The 21,291-nt window shown below is 40.5% G+C and overlaps 2 protein-coding genes across 6 annotated transcripts in view; both read left to right on the top strand.

Moving 5' to 3' along the window:
• Positions 1-332: 332 nt before the first annotated feature.
• Positions 333-12,505, top strand: LOC133341852 (endophilin-B2-like). Its single transcript, XM_061550642.1, has 9 exons — positions 333-525; positions 4,553-4,694; positions 5,871-5,999; positions 7,696-7,829; positions 8,348-8,440; positions 8,730-8,819; positions 9,818-9,918; positions 11,205-11,400; positions 11,909-12,505. Exons 1-8 carry the CDS (start codon positions 454-456, stop codon positions 11,389-11,391), a joined length of 948 nt encoding a protein of 315 aa, XP_061406626.1. The 5' UTR covers positions 333-453; the 3' UTR covers positions 11,392-11,400; positions 11,909-12,505.
• Positions 12,506-15,741: 3,236 nt separating this feature from the next.
• Positions 15,742-21,291, top strand: part of SH3GLB1 (SH3 domain containing GRB2 like, endophilin B1) — a 50,805-nt gene continuing 45,255 nt past the window's right edge. For 2 of the 5 annotated variants that reach the window (XM_061550638.1, XM_061550636.1), the window contains exon 1: positions 15,742-16,016. In XM_061550638.1, coding sequence (XP_061406622.1) covers positions 15,954-16,016 — 63 coding nt within the window. In that variant the 5' untranslated portion in view covers positions 15,742-15,953. The remainder of the gene's footprint in view (positions 16,017-21,291) is intronic. The other 3 variants (XM_061550640.1, XM_061550639.1, XM_061550641.1) reach the window with 2 other exon arrangements.

The following is a 21,291-nucleotide window of genomic DNA, read 5'->3' as shown; positions in this document are numbered from 1 at the left end:
CACTCCAATACGCGTGGGGGCAAAGTATGTAGTGTGGATAGAGTAACACGCCAAAAAGTGGGAGCACACGCTGGGAAAAAAAATCAACGTCTCAAATGGCAACAACTCTCTCTTCGTAATCCTTTTCCCAACCTTTCTGATGAAAATGCGCCTCGCATGTCACTGTATGAAGCAAGCTCGAGGCCAGTTGTGCCCTGTCGGGCATCTGGTTAAACATTGTCACCAGAGAAATAAAAACGTCGGTCCGCTCCACGTTGATCCTGCTAGACCAGTCATGCAGCCTTCTTTTGTCGGCAAGTGTAATTGCCAGGGCAGATTCCAGCAAGAGGCAGAAAAAGCTAAACATAGGCGGGGCCACACCTACAGACGAGGTGGCACCTGCAGCCGAAGGACCAGGCAAGGGCAAGCGACCACAACACAAAAGTTCTCGCCAGAGACTCTTCGCAAGACGACATGGAGCAAGCCCAGCAAGGTGTCAAGTCGATGGCCAACGACGCCATGAACTTCTTCAACCGTGTCTTTCAGGTGAGCCGGAATAAGTAGGGGTTTTTTTATTACCTATCGCAAATATTATAGTTTTCACTTTACGCTGCTCGTTCTCATCATCCTGCTGCGGTCAGAGTGCTTGAGCGACCGCCACGTTTCACGTCACAAGTCCCTGCGTGCGCTAAAAACCGTGCGAGCCAACGCCCGTGACTGGCCAGAAATTGATGGTCATTTCGGACCGATTGGTAAAAAAAAAAAATTAGTCGTAACTTTTTGACTGGCTTGTTTGGGAAGTTGGGATTGTGTGGTCTGGGATGTGTAGATCTAATGGGCGCATTTGTTTGTTGTGATAACGTTTTGTTGATGTTTGTGCTTTTTGTTTTGGTACCATTTCGGAAATTGTTTATTGATTTTGCTTGGTAGTCGGGTTTTAATTTACTTGGTAGTGGCTGTATATGGGATTTGGACCTTAATTATAATTAATGTACAGCATTAGTGAGATGATATTAGCATGAATGACGCTATATAAAATGCAAGTATTATTATTTCTCTCTCGCTCGCAATTCAAGCGTTTTTAAGGTCTGCAGATTGCATAATTGGGTCTGATACTGGATACAAAATATTTACACGTGTCAACTCGATGTATTGATAATACCAGACGGTACTGAGTATTTTGAAATACTATCGTAGTTATATGAAAGGGTATCTCCATTTTCTGAGATGTTCAATATGCAATTAAGGCAGAGTTATTTTAGTATTTTTTTTAACAATAAAAGCATGACGTAGACACAATTGAAGCGCTGAAATGTTACATTCACAAATGTTGGGCTGTGTGCTACATGCAGCTAAAGTTCACCAGACAATGAAATAAATAAACCTCGCATAATCTGGAAATGCAGTTGCAACCTTTGAAGTTAACTAAGCGTGAGAGTACTGCCCGTCAGTGTCATATATCCTGGCCCGAGGAGTCACATCACATCACACAAGCTATTTAAAGAGTCATATTAGTAATGCTGAGGAAAGCCATATGAATTATATGTATGTACTATCAATTCTAATTAATGGAAAATGTCAATTGACATTTCGATATACATTTTATGCAAAGGAAAAATTCGTTCCTTCTGCTTCATTAGATGCGTGCTAAAATGTCACCAATGAGGGCTTTGGTCTTTCTTTATTTGATGAATATTGAGCCATAGATAATACGGGTATTGTCTTGGTACTGTTCAACATTTGGCGTCCTCTGGTCTGACACTGGTGAGACGAGGCCATAAAGAAAACTATCTCTGGTGTAGACCAATCAGTTTCAAAGGCAATGCAGAGATAATCAAGGCGTGTTTATTTGCATGTTGACCACAAGTGCATGTGGTTAATGCAGACTTGATTTATTGCAAAAGGTTTCTATTTGGTGTTTGAACATCTTAACACCTAAATTTTGATGTAAAGCTTTCGTGACTGCAGGGATTCATATTCTTGGTTCTTTCGGTAAAGTCACGTAGAAGGGAAATAATAAAATAATAAAAATATAAAACAAAAATTCTGATGATGATTGCTTGTGTTGCAGTCGAAACGTCGTGATAATTGTTGTTGTTTTATTTTTTGTATTATTTTTTTATTTCCCTTCTACGTGACTTTACCGAAAGAACCAAGAATATCTTAACACCTGTTTGATTGCCCAAAAAAATGTCAAACCTATTCTTATTTTTCATAACTCAAGCTAAATGAGTATTTTTATTTAACCCACAATACCGCAAAACTCAAGAGTAGAACATGCTTCTTGGTTCTTTCATCGACAAAAAAATGACAATATAATTTCTACAAATGTTTGCAGAACCGAAAAATCGGAACTGAAGTCGGCAGATAAACGTTTGAAAATGAGAACAAAATGAAAGACATACTCTTAGGTTTTTTTCAGTAAGTCACGTAGGTAAAAAATAATATAAATAAAATAATAAAAAATGAAAAGAAATAAATTAAATCACGACGTTTCGGAGGCAACACAAGTCTCCGTCTTCAGGTGGGACCGTCAAAGCCAAATTTACAAATTTACTGTACGTGCGGTGTTGTGGCTGTGACGGTCCCACCTGAAGACGGAGACTTGTGTTGCCTCCGAAACGTCGTGATTTAATTGATATATTTTCATTTATTATTATTTTATTTCGATTATTTTTAACCTACGTGACTTTACCGAAAAAAAACAGAGTATGATTCCTTGCAGTCACGAAAGCTTCAAATCTAAAATGAAAGACCCTTGAACATAAAACTTTCCTCGCTGCGTATTGATACCACACCCAGGAATGCTACTACACTGCAGCGTATGGTACTGTACAGTCTCAGGTGAAAATACAATAAATCTGCAGCAGCGACGACTTCCTCAAGCAGTGCAGAGTTGACGTTCACAGGCAAATGGAACATTCCCTTCTCAGTGCATTGGACCATGATCTAGGCACGTATTTATTTATTTTTTGACACTGCCACACATCTCTGACATTTGCACGCTGTCAAAAAAATAAAAAGGATGGCGTTTTGTTAAACGAATATGGTGTACGGCGCTTTCTTGCGGATATCTAACAGTGTTATGACCGACCCATAAATGGGCTTCAGGTCCGAGCAGGGAAATTTATTTGATTTATGTCTCCTGCGGGGCAATTGAACTTTATTGCACAATTCCCAGATGACGTTGGCTTAAAACCCATGCACCATCAAAAACATAATTTTTTTTATACAAGCAATCACACTAGAACCCATAAAAAAAGCATTTAAGTAGAGTTCTGTTATTTAGCACAATGTAAACATATTGCTGTTCCTTTACGTGTGGTGGACCTAGAAAAGCGTACTGCTTGTGCATTGTCACATTTTTAGATTGTACCGGGTGAGTGCAGGCGGGCATTTAATTGAGAATGGTGCCTTACATAATAAATTAATCATAATTGGTATCAGTATTTCGTATGAAATGAATGAAAAAATACCCACAATTATCCTTGTTTTAAAAATCGATGGATCTCTTCCAAAGAACTGCACTGCAGTACTGTACATTTTATTGAGGGTCTTAATAGATGGTAAAGTGAGGACACAAGGGAGAGATGTGTACCAATTTCACCAGAAAAGAGTGATTCAACTAGATTATTTAAATAAACAGCAATGACAAAACAGGAGATTTGTGGTCTCCTGTCATCCAGTTCAAGCAGCAGTGTGAATTTTCCCTCAAGGTTGCCATTTCCCACAATAAAAATGGTGACCATAATCATGACCATGTAACTATTGCACGCTGGGTTATTTTTTTCCACTTTAACATAAAAAATAAATGAATGTCATGTGCAAGTGATATGACTGTGCGGTAGCATGTTTGACATTTGGTGCAGAGGTTTGTGGTTCAAGCCCCACGGCTGTCCTGGTTAATACTGCGGGTGTATTAGCCGAAAAGCACCGTGCGCCGCCTGCGTCACAGGGAACATGAACATCCCCTGACATTTTTGAGGAACAGAGGAGGTCACGTGTGCCGGCGTAATGGTCCAAATAAATAAAAACTATCATTAAATTACTCGATTAGCAAAATTACGAAACTACTGCAGATTATAATCGTCTGTGCAACAGTGCGCTTGTTACAGCTTTGCACGATAAGAATACCAAATGTACTCATGATTTGAATTCACGATACCGAAACGTATGTATTCTCGCTTTTGTGAGGATAGTGCCAAGTTTAAGTTTTACAATGTGAGTAGTTAAAAAATCTAGTGATTTTTTTTTTACACCAGCATGCAATGAAACTTTACAAAAACATAGCATTGTAAAAGGCCCTCAAGTTAATAATATATCAATGGATCTTTTACACTGAAATGTGCCAATTTTGTACAGGCAGTAGTTATAGACATTACAGTAGTATAGCGCTACAACCTATAGTTTTGTACACCTACTTACATTTTTATCAGTTATTCCTTTCACTTCAAACGCACACACAGGTTGAATGCTTCCCTGCAGCCGGATACCCCTTCCTCCAAAGACAGATTCACACGAGTGCCGGCTGTACCTGCCTCCTAAGAGACATTCGCGTGCGTGCCCTCGGCAGATGGCGGGAGAGACGGTGGGCCAAGCCGAGAAGACAGAACTGGACGCCAGCTTCCTCAAGCTCTTTGGCGATGTGGACATCACCAAGAACTGGACAGATAAGCTCATCAAGCAAGTTGAAGTGGTCATACAGCCCAATCCCAGTAAGTCCCATTTCTCTGGTGTGAGGTCAAGGGTTTAAGGTGCAGCCCTGCAATTGCTTGCTCATTTTCATTGCTGGCGTAAGGTCCTCCAACTAGAGAGAGGAGCTCTAGAGGGTATTTTTGGCCTACTCTTCAATGCTGGCCTGATGTCTTGAAAGAGGTGGGTATTACCCACAATTCACCCTACCATACGCGACCTTCCAGTAGACTGCAGTGTACATATTCACACAGCTGGGTGGACAGAGGTGGGCAGATTGAAGAAACCTGCGCATTGCTTCAACTGCTGTGCCGCAGAGTTCAAACCGGAGACTTCTCAATTTTAATGATTAGCAAGTTGTGTTGGAGAGCCAAGCCACAACATTTACAATCTGAGTAGTGTGGCTTGGCTCTCCAACACACCGGTGTGCTGTACTAGTGACGAATTGGCACGTTCTGTTTACGTGACAAACCTTACAATTAATTGGCTGTGTCGGGTGGTGGCGGATTTTAACGGGACATTTTAATATTTATTTACGCGATCTAACCCAAAAACCTCTATTATGGATGATATTGATCGCGAAAGCCTACGTGTCAAACTAAGCGGTAACTCAGTTTGGCGAAATAAAGAGAGATTTTTTCTCATACTACATACAATTTATTATAAAGTCTTTGTCATGTTCTACAAACGTTTTAAAGGGCTGCAAAAAAGATTGCATATGTGCACCCGTGCACCACATTATTTATCTTGCCACTATAACATCTGCGACATCACAAATCAGTATTGGGTTGCCATCTGTTGTGCATTTCGTGTGACTTTACTTTATTTTTCTTGTCAATTTAATTGATTTGCTGACTACATACTAGAGCAGGATGTCCTAAACCATCGCAAACAACAACAACAATAAAACCGAACAAGTAAGATTTAAATTTAGATTTGAAGCTTTCGTGACTGCAGGAATCCATACTCTTTGGTTTTTTCAGTAAAGTTACGTAGGTATAGAATAAAATAAATCACGTTTCGGGCACAACACAAGCATCCATCATTAGGTGGGAAGGCATGTGTCGTGCCCAAAACGTCATGATTTATTTTATTTTATACCCAAAAAAACTGAGTAAAGCTTTTAATTGCTTAAATGCTGTACTCGTAATTAATAACACATTTTACCCCATTGCATCTTCTGGTGTCGTTCACTCCAGGTGCCCGGGTGCAGGAGTTTTTCACCGGTTTTCTGGACATGCCACCAAGCCCACGGCAGACAGACACCGAGATCCTGGGTCAGAGCTTCGTGGATGCCGGCCAAGAGCTGGGACCCGGCACTAACTATGGTGAGCAGATTGAGTGCGTTTCTCAACGCGGAACATGGGCAGCCCATTACCGCCCCATTAATGTGATCAATCCATTTATATGCTGCATTCAATGGCCAATTTTACTATTGATTTGTAGGCTCCATGGGCAATCTTAAGTCATTTTCATAGTACATTGCACGTGTCTAAATCAGCTTTTTGTATTACATACAAGTCTTTACCTTGGTCAGCCTTTGAACAAATCACCTGGAACGTGCCCCCAAACATTAGGATCGAACCCGAATAATGCTTGTATTGACGTCCATCATGCACAACAGATATTGTAGACTGCGTGGCTAAGTGACAGGCAGCAGAGGGCATTGCAGTAAAATCCATTGTTTGACTGTACTTCTACGCTCCCATGTCAATATGCCTTCACCAACCCACACTGACAAACATGGTGAAGGACGGTCAAATAACCCCCATGACCCATGCAGAATGAGGTCCTCATCCAGCAGTGGATTGAAAAAGGGCTGCACATAAACGTGTACCACTTGGTCAAGATAGTTCAACAGTTACCTGCAGAAACTACAATAATCTACAGTCAGCTTTGGTAAATTTCACTGAAGTAGTCACTTCAAAAGTCCCGATATATTACAGAACTGTACTGGAATTCTCTACTGACGTCGGGACGACATATCTTGGCAGGCAACAACAAAAGAACTCATCATTAATTCATAGTCATATCTCCCAGGCATTTCACGCTTGAATGGCACAAAGTTCTCCTTAACTTTGTAGATGTGCTTAAACCCTATCTGATGCCATTTTGCAGAGGTGTGGACTCTAGTCATGTGACTTGGACTCGAGTCAGACTCGAGTCATGAATTTGATGACTTGAGACTCGACTTGGACTTGCATAACAATGACTTTGTCCCACCTCTGAGGTGTGGACTCGAGTCATGTGACTTGGACTCGAGTCAGACTCGAGTCATGAATTTGATGACTTGAGACTCGACTTGGACTTGCATAACAATGACTTTGTCCCACCTCTGCCATTTTGTACCCTCAGAGCTCGGTCGTTGCTATTCCAGAGTGCAAATACAGTACCGATTTGCAATGGGCTTGTCAGTTTAACACGTAGGCTTTTGCGTAAATATAAATGTGTCGTTAAACCTGCCACCACCCGACACAGCCAACTAGTAAGGTTTGTCACGTGAACAAAACATGCCAATGCGTTACTAGTTGTGTTGTACTCGATTTGTAAATGTTGTGGTTTTACTATCCAACACACCGGTGTGCTGAACTAGTAACGAATTGGCATGTTTTATTTACGTGACAATCTTTACTAATTGGCTGTGTCGGGTGGTGGCGGATTTAACGACGCATTTATATTTACACTATCTAACCCAAAAAAACCTCATGGATAATGGGGATGTTATACATTCATCAGTGAATGAAATTAAACCATCAATGTACTGTGCACATGAGCACAATGATCACACCAGGATTCCCTCCACTGCTTTTGTATGACAAATCATCCATATCCCAATGTAGGGCCACAGAGCTTGGGCAACTGTTGGTGTTGTATACTGGCTGCCGTCCCACCGCCTGTGGTTTCCTGCACCTCTCGCGTCATTCTCTTGCTCTCTGAGAGTGAATGAAGACCGCGCCTAATATTTTTTTTGCAATATGTATCTTTGTGCAAGATTACATCTAGAGTGTTCCATTGTGGATTCAGGTGCTGCGCTGACAAAGGCAGGCGAAACCCACAAGCAGCTTGGGACCAGCGAGAAGGAATACATCCATGTCGTCTCCAAGGATTTCCTGGGCCCTCTGCACAAGTTCCTTGACAACGATGTTGCCATCATTGCTGTGAGTCTCAGTTTGGCACTCAGTGGCGAAGAGGTTTCATCTTCTGAGTCATACCGGTGTCTAAAATTACAACCAAAAATTCACTACAATACAGTGATATTTTCCTAATTGATTAATCGATAAACACAGTGTGATGGTAACTATTACTACGTACGTGTAGCTTTGCATTACCCTGCTAAGAATTACACAAAGGACTGAGTATAATCTGTAGGTGTTTGAAATGCCGTAACTTAAATAAATCAGTTGATGATCTTTGACCTCCGTTGTATTCATGAAGTCCATCCACAGTTTAAACAGGCTAGCGTGATACGCTTTAAAAATGTTCGTGTATATATAGGCTACGGCAGGTTCAATAAAATAAAGCACAAGCTAGGAAAGTGCTTCCTTTATAGTGGACAATACAGCACAGTATATTGTACATCTTGAAAAAAATTACACGGTTGATTGGGTGCCTGTGTTAATGCAGTATCTGTTCCTCCTCTAACCTCAATGCTTTGTATACCGTAATGTGTTTTCAGAGAGAGAGGAAGGCTCTGGAAGCCAAACGCTTGGACTTGGACACACTCAGGTCCAAGCTGAAAAGGTGCACTGATGAGGAAGAAAGACAAAAGGTACTGTATGGCTAGGCCGATTCTGAACACCACCAGCTGCAACACCAAAATACATGAACACTGGAAATATCACATTGTAAAAAGTAAAAAAACGTAAAGATTTGAGTGATCCAATTACAAAACTTTAATGAACATGTAATAGGAAATGGCCTAAGAAGGTCATGATTTCGTTATTATTTCGTCAGTTGCACAGTCGGCGTTCAAACACGAGGTACGCTGACATGTCACAAAGCAACAAACCTTCATTTGGTTGCTGCCCTGCCTGACATCTTTTGTACTGCATTCACAGCTGGAGGCTGAAACCCGCCAGGCCCAGGCCCAGTTTGATCACCAGGCCGAGACCACCAAGATCCTCCTAGAAGGTCTCAAGTCCACTCACGTGAGCAACACAACGTCAGACACTTTGACATCTCATCTCATAGCACTCGGCCGCAGCACCTATATCTATACTCTATATCTATCTATATCTAAATCAGCTCGTGCTTCCTGTAAATCGCATAACTTCTGTGTGGCCACCTCGCACTGAATCCCTTCCCTCTCTCTGCCCTCTGTGAAGACAGAAGCTGCTCCATGCAGCTTATGTAGTCCTCCCTATACTCATCTCTCCTGACCCTCTTCCTCCCTATCCCTATTCATTGCTTTTCCATAAATTTCCTCTTATTTCCCATTCTTCCTCTTCTCTCTTTCCCATTCCTTTATCCAAACAATATCTTATCTTATATTTAAAGAGCACCTTCACTCGATATTCCCCTTTCCGTGGTGTGCTACGATTATGCTGAAGATGGGCTTTCATACTTTTATTTTCGCTCGGGACAATCGAGTTAATTTAAAAAACGATGCTTTCCATTGGAGCGAAGTGGGTTCTAACTCACTTAATTTACATTATCAATGAATATATGACGTCATTTTCTTTCATTTCAAATTGAGAATATTGATAAACCTGAATAGATGCACTTTGGAAAGGCAAGAGCATTAGAGTTTTGTAAACCCTGAATGTGCACATGCTTTTTTTCATTGACTTAAATGTACTTAATGCATTTAATATTTATTGTAAAATATCATATTTAGCAGTAGGCTCATTGTGTTGAGTGGTGAATAAAAAGCATGTGTGGTAGGGCACTGCTTCTATTCCACCGTCTACAAAGTGGGTTCTCAATTATGTTCGGGAACACATCAAGACCCATCCCCCCCTCCAAACTCTGAAATCTTGAAGTGTTTTGGACAATTGCTTGGCAACATGTGTGACTGCCATCTGCCACCTGACACCAGTGTGAAAAATATGGCCTCCAGTGGGTTTGTGTGTTTTTTTTGGTTGGGATCCACACATATACACTGCCCAATTTTGTTTGACATGGTACTGCCATTTCCCACACCCAGGTGAGTCACCTGGCATGCTTGCATCACTACGTTGATGCTAAAGCCAAATACCACGAAGACTGTCTGAATAAGCTGAAAACTCTGCAGCAAGACTTGGGAAAGTAAGACACTTGATACAATTTGTTTTTTTGCCAAGAAACAGCTGATTTGCGACGTAACATTGTGATGATTTTCTGTACTAGATTTATCAGGGTTGAGTGGTGGTGCACGGTAAGTTTCTTGAATCCCTCCATCCTGCATTATAAATGGATACACATGTTAGTCGATCAGCAGGCTGCGTGTGATGAGATCAAATATGGTTACTCCCACCTCTTCCAAGACGTAAGGCCAGCATGGAAAAGTAGGCCAAATACATGCTTTAGAGAAGCTCTGTAGAGCTCCATCTAGTGGAGGCCTTTCCATCAGCGGTCGCGCAAGTTTAACTTGCAGACCTGCACCTTTGCCTTGTAACACATACACAAACTCTATGAGATGCGTGGGAAAGGGTTGCTGAAGTTTGCTTTGGTCCCACCCCACTGCATGTCTCCACTAAGTGGTCATTATGCTATCTTGGCATGCATTGGTTAAAGTTTGGTGTGCATGTGGGCTTCAACAGCTGCTTACATAAATTTCATGTAAAAATACACTCGTTTGAGCTTTTCATTGTAGAGGTGTTGCAAGTAAAAAAAATGTCGTTTCACTGTGACTGCTATTCGTGATATTGTTATACTGCTCAGGACAGCTATTTGGGATAATTTAAGCGTGACTTTTATTAGGATTGCAAATTGACAAAAAAAATTTGAACTTAAGTATATAACAGAATTGAAATTGTCTGCATTAACGTAACATTAGGTTTATTTTAAGTCCAATATTCATACATGTGCCAATGACATATTATTGCAAAGGTTCATAGGGTTAACTATACTAAAATATACTGCTAAAGTATGATCTTGATTTGAAGCTTTCGTGACTGCAGGAATCCATACTCTTTGCTTCTTTCGGTAAAGTCACGTAGGTATAAAAATAAAATAAATCACGACGTTTCGGGCGCAACACAAGCGTCCGTCATCATGCGTTAAAACGTGCTCTCTCTTATACATTGTTTGAGCTTTAACAAAAATGGACAGTACTCTATTTAATACCCTGAAGAACAATAACATCTGTGACATTATCTCTAAAGTTGGACCCTTGCCAAGTAACAGTGATATTTTATAAGGCTCATTTCTTCAAATTTAACTTCTCTAAAGATGAACACAGTATTTCTTTGCATTAACTACCGACGCAGAAGCGAATCTATGAATTCTAATCTATAAATTGCAGCGTTCCTGCATAGTTTATTAGTGCAAAAGTGATCGGGCAGGAAGTCACGTTCAGTACTGCAATAACCATATTTTACATTTGTGATTAGGAAACCTGAACCGCCAAAAGTGGCCAATCCTCCAAAAGTGGGCGATCCTCCAAAAGTGGGCGATCCTCCGAAGAACACATACGCCCCAAAGAACGTGGATCCTCCGAAGAGCACAGTCTCCCCAAAGGTCGTGGTTCCTCCAAAGGCTGAAGACGATGCTGAACTCTCCCTGATCGATGGCCTGTAAAGTCTGGTGGTGAGATGAACATTCGCGGCTTTAAGAAATGCGAAATGTAATTCCACGGTGGGAAATATTTGACTTGCTGTATATATTTTTACGTCAGAATAAACATGTAAAAAATTGAACGATAACAATAAACAGCAAAGAGCTGTGATCCAGCTGTTTACTGGATATCTGTAACAATGACCTTCATAGCTCACTGGATTCCTTCAGTATAAATGAAGATTTCGGTTTTGATTCACTCACTGTGCTATGAACCTGGATACCAGAGATTGATTCCCGGTCAAGGCTAACAGTCGAGCGTGATATCTAAACCAGTCCGTACTCTCCCCTCCTTCACCAACCCACACTGACCAATATCGTCAAACAATCCCTATGATGACACAGTGCACGGAGGCCTTCATCCAGCAGTGGAATTACAGATATGTAAATGATTATAATTGTTCGTAACATTACTGTAATTTTCCTAATTCATTGCAACATATGCTGCTGGATTTTTTTTTCTTCAACCCCCACCCCCCAGTGTTTCAAATCCAGAGGATGCAGACTGGGAGGGACCAGACGTGCCTGAACAGCATAACGTCATCGCAATAAACGGTTCCAGCGAAACTCGCTAAAAGTCCCACCACAGTAAGCCAAGGGCACGAGGTTGGGTTCGATGTTTAAGCATGGTCAAGAGAGTAAATTGGACTACAGTACTGCAAAGAAGTAGGCAATTACCACTGTACTGTGTACTTTCATTCAAAGAGGCCACAATTCGCATGTCGTCTCTTATGAATTATGGCTGGCATGATGGGCTTTGTGGAAATGGTGGTTTTTTTTAAACTGCTTGGTTTGGGGTGACGGCGGTTCACTTATAGGATAGCACTTACAACCACGCAGAACTATGTAGTACAAATCACTTGTTTTACATGATTTCAATACGCATTTATATAACGTAATGTATGCAGAGAATTCAACGGTGCCTACGTTTTCCTATCTCGGTGTCAATTGTGTATTTTAATAACAATGTTAAAAAGCTTCGGGCTGGGTATGCAAATCTGATAAATAAAGTGTTGTTTTTTTACTGGAAATTGGAGATAATGCAACATTAAATAAAAGGATTTTTTCTTGAAAATAAGTTTGTTACGGTGCTGAAATTTGTTTAATGAGAGTAGTGTATATTTCAATGTAGCAATGTAAATATGCATAACAGATGAAATTATTTATGCAAAAGGGTTAATTTTTGAAAAACTATATTAACACCACAGCAGCTGCAGATGTTTTAATTACTGTAATCCCAAAAACTTGGGAAATAAATAAAATTGGCTTCGAGTCAATCGCACAAGCCGCATACAAAGAAAAGTTATGGCGGTCTATAATGTTTCAATGCACGACTAATTACAATTTTATTCTATCATCAATACTGCATACAGTGACTTAAATCTGGCCACAAATTTAAGCCGAGACAAGAGATAAAAAATACAAAGTATAATACGGGACTGCATTATTTGAAGAGCCGTGTATAAAACAGTGTCCCTTGTTCAATACAATGCTGCCTTTGAAAGCCATTATGCCATTCATTGCTGCAGCTCAATACTTGGCTTGCTCCTTTATGAGTTATTCAGCCCATAATGCCTTGCATTATGTACGATTGTTTGTATTCAAGCCACGTGCCTGGAATCACTCACAGGCAGATGCGTATCTCTGTCTATGCAGCTAGTGGAAGTGCCTATTGCATGCAGATTACTGGTGATAACATCACAACACACCGTTGAGTGCTTTGGGATCATTAGAAAACAAATAAGCGAGTAAAGCTGACAGCATTTGAGGACACATCTTTTATGTAAAATAACATCTTTGTATTTGAAAGAGATGATACCGTATTTATGATAGTGAAAAGTGTCCTTATTATATTCACAAGTGTGTCCGTGGGAGGAAATGGCTTAACCGAAAAAACCTAAGAATAGGAAATGGGAATTTGCATCACATGATCACGCACCAATATGTTTTTGGGAGGACAGATTACCAAATAATTTGAATCCCATCTTGGCAAATGGGATTTTTGCCCGTATTTTAAGTGAAAGTCGCAATGTATTTTTTATGGAAAAATACTGAAATGGTATTTTTTTTCACGAGGGAAATCATGCCCAGTGTGTCCCTGAATATACCCCACTGAGCCCCAGCATCACCCTTTCTCATCACAAATCAGGAATCCCCACCATTAGAGCAGTAAGCCTGCACGTGTAGCGTAATAATTTCTTCATTTCCCCAAGTGCTGGCAACAATAACATCATTTCCATTAAACAACAGACAGTAACATTCTGCGCCAGTTTCGCATCCTGCCTAAACAACAGTAACGCATCGCCTAGGTGATTTCCAGCGTTGCTGGTAAATAAAGACATTGTCACATTTTTGTCAAATATGAAACAGACATTTTTGCCAAATATCATTTGGGTCAAACATGTTAAAGATAGCATTTTTATTACACGGCACAATACTTTGAAGCCAATAGGCAATGGAAGCATCTTAATTCTATATGGCATGCTCGAAACAGCATTGGGGTGGTGCTCGTCCCTGTTGTAGATCCTGAATCAATGGTGAAAAAGCCACATTTGTATGGTTTGGACCAGTCTCCCCATAGGACAATCATTAACTGGGTTACCATTAACAAGCAAAATAACTTCCCATTATCCAAAACGGAATTCTTTCTCCTTAACAACCCACTGGAGTCGGTGTACTGTGATGTATGCATTGTTTTCACATTACGGTTCCTTGTTAGTGGTGTAATTAGATGGCATTTGTCACCCAAAGCTTATTTTGCCTTCTTTCTCAATCACGATATCCTGAAGGCATCTGCAGAGAAAAACAGCCATTTTTTTTATCAAGGTCATTAGGATTAGTTTTTTTTTGCAAGGATGTGTATATTTTATAACCATCCAATTGATGTTTTCAATGTGTTATAGAATAAAAGACGCTCTAAGCCAGGCTGTAACTGTTGACCATTACATGTAGGCCCTGACCAATTAACTGTCCACACCCAGCGAAGTATCTGTGCGTGGTGTCACTATTTCTATTGATGTTTACATATCTGACCTGTTCACTTATCCATCTCTATACCTCAGTCCCCAGCAAGTTACGCATGCGATCTTGTACTCTGCTCAACTTTGCAAATCCCCAGTTTATGGATGATGGGCTGAGTGACCTCCGTGGCCAGAAGTTCAACCTTGCCATCCTACAAGCGGGAGACTTTTGCAGTGTTAGGGCTTTTTGTTGCCCCTATGCAACCCCTACAAACCTGCCCCAAACACCTTCGGAATTTGATTAATTATTCGATGTAATTGCCTTATAGCGTCTTGTCTGTGTTTTCTGTACAGTCTCATCTACTCTCACATGTACGATCTCGTCTGTTTCACGTAAGTCACGTGTCGTATGAAATGTGTTACAGTCATATCTGTTTCGTAGAAGTCTGCCTTATTTTAGCTGTCAGCACTGCTGTGCTCTCAACGTCCAAACCGCCCCCCGTCTGGTCTGCATTGTGTGGCCCCAATCTTGTGTTTCAACTTATTGCGTTCAAAGAAGATGAGAACACAAGTGACCAGGATATCCACATGTGCAAGGTGTAACCTAGGTCAGCAAAACGGCAAGTCAATGACACGAAACAAAAATACGTTGAATAACGAAGCAAGTAGAAATATTAAAATAGCAAACACAACCAAACATAATTCAGAGCATGAATAAAAAAAAAACTCGGATAACTTAAGCTTTCTAAAAGCACCCGCTCTCTCGTGGCATTTATATGTCAAAATGTTTTATAAATAACTGGACATCTGTAGGAAAAAAGCGCTTTGCAGCTCACCGGATTAACCCCACTCTATGGAGATAAATATTCGGGGATCTGAAAATAACATGCCCCCAACCATATAAAACAACAAAAATTATCACAACATTTCGACTGCAATATAAGCAATCATCATCAGAATTTTTGTTTTATATTTTTATTGTTTTATTATTTCCCTTCTACGTGACTTTACCGAAAGAACCAAGAAGATGAATCCCTGCAGTCACGAAAGCTTTAAATCGAAATTTAACCGCCTCTACGGGGAGGGATTCCACACAACTTTGAGATCCTTCAACAAAATCCCAGATAAGAAGGCTCAGCTAATCGAGTAAGAAAAAAGTAATAAAAAAAGTGAGAATTTTATTTTATTATTTGTATTATTTTATTATTTTCCTTCTACGTGACTTTACCGAAAGAACCAAAAAGATTAATCCCTGCAGTCACGAAAGCTTTAAATCGAAATTTAAACACAATGCATTGTTTGAAAACAGAGGCTGTGGATGGCACAACAGCTGGGGGGCGTGGGGGGAGGAAAGGCTTCTGTCTGCCCACCCCGGATGTCCTGTGCGTGTTGAGGGGAGGGGGAAGGCCTCGCGCCCATTGGACTCGGAAATACTTCAAGGCGATTAAAAAGAAAAAAACATCACACATACACCGGCACCGCGTTTACATTTTGAACTGCTATCGCCTGCGGTCGGTGGGATCTTACATGCACGTCTGCGGCGCTTAACCCGTGAGCCACCTCGCCATGGACTTCAACATGAAGAAGTTAGCGTCTGACGCTGGCACGTTCTTCACCCGCGCCGTTCAGGTGATGACCGCCGCGCCTCCCCCCTCCCCCTTCCCCCCCGGCATTGCCCCCGAAATTATGGGACGCTTTTAGGAAAACCGTAAGGCCCCGAAGGCGTCCAGGCCTCACCACAAAAACGTCGCGGAAACCTGAAAATGTTTGACGTGCGCGTGACCGAGTGGCGTTTTAAAGTGAATGTTGGGAATAAAGACGATTTTGCGCGGTGTTGAACTTGTAGTTTTAAGTCGCTGCTGCTGATGTGGCCGTTTGGTGACATGCAATCGGGGCGCTGTATTTGCTAGATCGCATAAGTGGGAGGGCTTTGTTTTGCTTGATGTGATTGGTGCGATCTTGGCACGCGCGCGCTGTGGCCAATCGCAGGCGAGTAAATTGATCGATGCGCCTATGTGACGTGGGAAATTAAATGTAGGTGAAGGTGTAATTTTTAGGACCTCGATTGTGTGTGGCTTTTGAAGTTAAATGTCCAAACTTTGAATCTGACGTTTGTCATGAGCTTTGGACGGAAACCCATGACGAATTTAACAGCCACATGATCAGAGTAGACAGCCACAACGAATTGCAAGATAAAAGTCACCAGCGTGAATTTGTGTGATTTTTACCAACATTTTGAGAATGTATATAATAAAGATGTGATCTGAATTTATGTTCATTATTATGTCTTCAAAAGTAGTTGGAATGGAAACGCAGTATTGTAATTTGTTTACTTTGTCGATTTAAATGTTATGAAATGCAAATTAACAAATAACCCCACCTCTGACCAAAAAATCTCACTGAAATTGTATTTTAAAATGGGATAAAATATAACCTTATGCAAACCAGCTGACCACTGTACATTCCTTACATTTTTAATGTGGTTTTGTCCTATGTATTTTATTCAAGTAGATTTTGGTTATTTCCTGATAAAGAGTGTTATGTGCACTGTATATGTAATAATATATATATAGATAATGAAACACATTAATTTAAAAGATGGCATCTAGTCGTGTTTAAATGTTGTGCCTAGGAGAATCTGCGTAATGTGGTTTTGTAATTAGACGCATTAACATTTGATTCTTACTAATATACATTTTACTGTATATCAACATTCAGTTCCCCTGAAAATTGTATGCAATAAATTAATGTATCAATATGCAAGTCATAGGAGTAGAGTTATTTTGTAATTTTCACAACTGGAGCACAGTATTCTGGAATGCATATTGATTCATAGCACTGCTCCATCATCCATGATCTATCTGTCCATCCATTGCCCCCTCCCCTCCCCCCCAAAGTCATCACCATCTCTCATAGTCTGGCAATGAAACAATTCATCTAGCTCCTGCATATAAGCTGATTTCATCACTCCATCTCTCGAGTGTTCTTGAACGTGTTCCCTTCCTTGGCCATCGTTATTCTCAACCACTAGCGACATATCCTGCCCAAGCCGACTTTTCCTAACAGTCAGCATAATATATCTTACTTGCTTTTGTTCTCTAACCCAAGTGTGTCTCTTGTCAGTGTAATTCCACGCATGGCCCTATACTTGCTTATTTGAGCAATTTTTTGTTGTAAATTGTATTTGATTGTCTATAAGTAATATTCCCTGATTTGATATATATACCTAAGACAGTTATTGTGGGCAGAAATAAAGAGGTGCACAAGAGGATATTGTAGTGCTTTTGGAAATGTGTGATTAATAACACTGTAACAAACAAAAAATGAGGTTCCTGGGTAGTAAGTGTTATTTCCTAATATGCCTCAAAAGTACAGAAAATGGCTATTATTCCTCACAAACTTTGCTTTTGTGACCAGGACACAAAAGCAAAGTTAATCATCCACTCCATTAATAACACTCTGTAACACATTTTTTTTTGTTCCTGGGTAGTAAGTGTTATTTCCAAATTGCTTATGCCTCAAAAGTATAGAAAATGGCTATTATTCCCGACAAACTTTGCTTTTGTGACCAGGACAGTGATATTTTGAAATTTACCTATTTTCAATGAGAAAACGTGTGCATTTATGTCTTTCATTTTCATAAAGTCCTGGTCACAAAAGCAAAGTTTGTGGGGAATAATAGCCATTTTCGATACTTTTTAGGTATAGGCAATAAAAAAATAACACTTAGTACCCAGGAACGAAAATTGTGTTACGTAGTGTAATATAAAACAACGTGCATAAAGAAGCATTGTCCCATCAGGATTTATTTACGGCTGCAGTGCAGTAAATATTTCAGTAACCTAAGTATTTATTACTGCCTGTTTTGTGTGGCAAAGGATAGTGAAAACTTAGTAGTCTGCCCAGTGAAGGCATATAAATGATATTTCGGTTTGTGAAACTTCACAGACGTGTTCTTACATTTACCCACTTTTAATCGACTTAACACCTTGTAGCATATGTAACGTACACATTCATGCGTGTATGTGATGGATGGTAGTCAACATTGCGCATTCATAAATTCACGTTTAGCAATATATTTTGTTTATATATTGCATATACATGCCAGATTGAAATAGAATTTCTTTATCACTGCTATTTGTGTTTAGTTTGTTGTCGTTCCCCCAAACCTCCGCCTTGCACGGTTAGTTATGGACTGTGCGAAAGAAGTTCAACAAACATACATACTATGTGTAGTTACTGTGCTCTGTGTGGAAAATACACACAAGGGATCTTCTCTGAGCCCGCAGGGAAACTCTACACCCCTTGGTTAGCATGGTATTATTGTGTCTGTTTAGCCCATGGCACACATTTTTGCCCTTTTGCCTTCGGTGCCAATTTCATGGAGGTGAATTCTACTTCCATTATGCTTGTATTGACATTGGTTTTCAAACAATCCTATTATTTGTAAAGCCTCTGTTTTTTATTTTCCAATTTTTGACAAATACATTAAGTGAACACACTATTCCATATTTACAAGATCAGAATATAGTGCACCTTTGCATAACCCATATCCCAGTTTTCAAAATACAATTATTGTAAATAATTATTTTTTGTATCGCTACGTGAATGTGGTTCATAACTCTGTTACTTAAATAAATGTGTCGATATTGACGTACAGTATACATATATTCCACAAATTACCCAGTGTTGTTGACATGCTGTGCGGTGCATAGTAAACACACGAGAATGTAAATTGATTATTTCATAGCCATTTGGAATGAAATTGGCAGATAGTGGTGTGCAGGTTTGTCACTTATAAGCATCCTAAACTGGGGTTTTGCATTCTTTGCTTATAAGTGTATTAATAAAACCACATTGTGAAAGTGTGAACATTGAAGTCATTGTTGCAATAATATGGTTTGATCTTGACTTAAAGCTTTCATGACTGCAGGAATTCATATTCTTTGGGTCTTACGGTAAAGCCACGTAGATAGAAAAAATAATCAAAATAATAACTATATCACGACGTTTCGATCGCAACACAAGCAATCATCTTCAGGTGAAAAAAGAGGGGGAAATCAGCCGAGACAGGCTGTTTATAAAGGTTTAGCAACAGACCATGCTTTCCCACCTGATGACGGATGCTTGTGTTGCGCCTGAAACGTCGTGATTTATTTTATTTTATACCTACGTGACTTTACCGAAAGAACCAAAGAATATGGATTCCTGCAGTCATGAAAGCTTCAAATCAAGATTGTTTACAAATTGTTTAGAGATGGGCTGGGCAGCTAATGCAAATGTGGGGGGGAGGGGTACTACAGAGCTGTGGGGGTGGCCATTGTATTGTGAGAGATTAGCATGTCAATGTAAGAAATTTGAAGCTTGGCGAGAGCTCGAACAGCGCAATGGCCACATGGAGGTGGAAAAGAATGTCAAGCCGCCATTTACTAACACAGCTAACGGTGGCTGTGTTAGTGGAGTTGGCTGTGGGGGGTGGCCATTGTATTTCCGACCATCACCACCTAGCCAGTGAACTGGAGCACGTACACCAATCCCTCAAGAGGAATGGATATTCGGACGACACAATCCATAAAGCTATCAACCCAACCCTGGGGAGAGAACCATCTGAGGACCAAATCAAAACCATCACCTTGCCATACATAGCAGGGGTCACCAAAAATATTTCCAAAATCATGAGCAAACACAAGATCCAGGTACGATTCAACACAGTACATAAAAATCGTGATTTGATCCCTTCTGTGAAGGGTGCGATCCCCGACATGCAATACCCCGGTGTCTACAAACTAAGCTGTGTCCGCGGCAGCAGTTACATTGGGGAAACTAAGCGACATGTCTCGGACCGGGTCCGTGAACATAAGGCAGATCTGAAACACGGTAGGACCAATACCTCAGCCGTGGCTGATCATTATTTTAACGCTGTGGGCACACGCGAAATTGATTTTGCCAAGACGAAGGTACTCTACAAACCCACTGGCTATCAACAAAGATTCGTTCATGAACCCATCCAGATATTTCAACACAGACACAATTTCAACTGAGAAGATGGGTACAAATTGAACAATCATTGGAAGGACGTTATTAAACAGTTTAGGTCATAACTGGCTGTGATGTTCCTATCGTACCTAGCAGTTATTTTCGACTCTCTGAGTTACATTCACTAACACAGCTACCGTTAGCTGTGTTAGTAAATGGCGGCTTGCCATTCTTTTCCACCTCCATGTGGCCATTGCGTTGTTCGAGCTCTCCCCGAGCTTAAAATTTCTTACATTGACATGCTAATCTCTCACAATACAATGGCCACCCCCCACAGCTCCGTAGTACCTCCCCCCGCATTGGCATTAGCTGCCTGCCCATCTCTAAACCATTTATAAACAGCTCTTTGATTGGTGTAGACCAGGGGTCGGCAACCTACGGCTCCGGAGCCGCATGCGGCTCTTTACAGGCTGCTTCTTGACGATATGTACAGTATGTACTCAGATGCATTGCGGCTCTTGAAATACTGAATTTTGTACCGAATTGGAAAGAAATGGCTCTTCTTGTTATTTTGGTTGCCGACACCTGGTGTAGACCTACTGCAGGTTACGGAGACCTCGCCTACATTAACATTAGCTGCCCCGCCCATTTCTAAACCTTTATAAACAGCCTGTCTCGGCAGATTTCCCACTCTTTTTTCACCTGAAGACGATTGCTTGTTTTGCGATTGAAACGTCGTGATATTGTTATTATTTTGATTATTTTTTCTATCTGCCTGGCTTTCGGAAGACCCAAAGAATATTAATATGGTTTGATTTTCATAAGTGCAAACGTCGTGAGAATTATTTTATTATGTTTAATTTTGATTATTTTATTACTTCCCTTCTACGTGACTTTACCGAAAGAACCAAGAAGATGAATCCCTGCA

The sequence above is a fragment of the Lethenteron reissneri genome, chromosome 12, assembly GCF_015708825.2.
Source record: "Lethenteron reissneri isolate LAM-NWPU_2019-01 chromosome 12, ASM1570882v1, whole genome shotgun sequence".
NCBI classification, from domain to species: Eukaryota; Metazoa; Chordata; class Hyperoartia; order Petromyzontiformes; family Petromyzontidae; genus Lethenteron; species Lethenteron reissneri.
The sequence above is the reverse complement of the archived record's forward strand: the minus strand, read 5'-3'. Positions and strand labels throughout refer to the sequence as shown.

Bases quoted from the DNA above. Each gene is read 5' to 3' on its own strand.
- LOC133341852 (XM_061550642.1), top strand. From the start codon at position 454: ATGGAGCAAGCCCAGCAAGGTGTCAAGTCGATGGCCAACGACGCCATG. The intron at 526-4,552 runs GTGAGCCGGAAT...TGCCCTCGGCAG, and splicing joins TCTTCAACCGTGTCTTTCAG to ATGGCGGGAGAGACGGTGGG. The intron at 4,695-5,870 runs GTAAGTCCCATT...CGTTCACTCCAG, and splicing joins GGTCATACAGCCCAATCCCA to GTGCCCGGGTGCAGGAGTTT.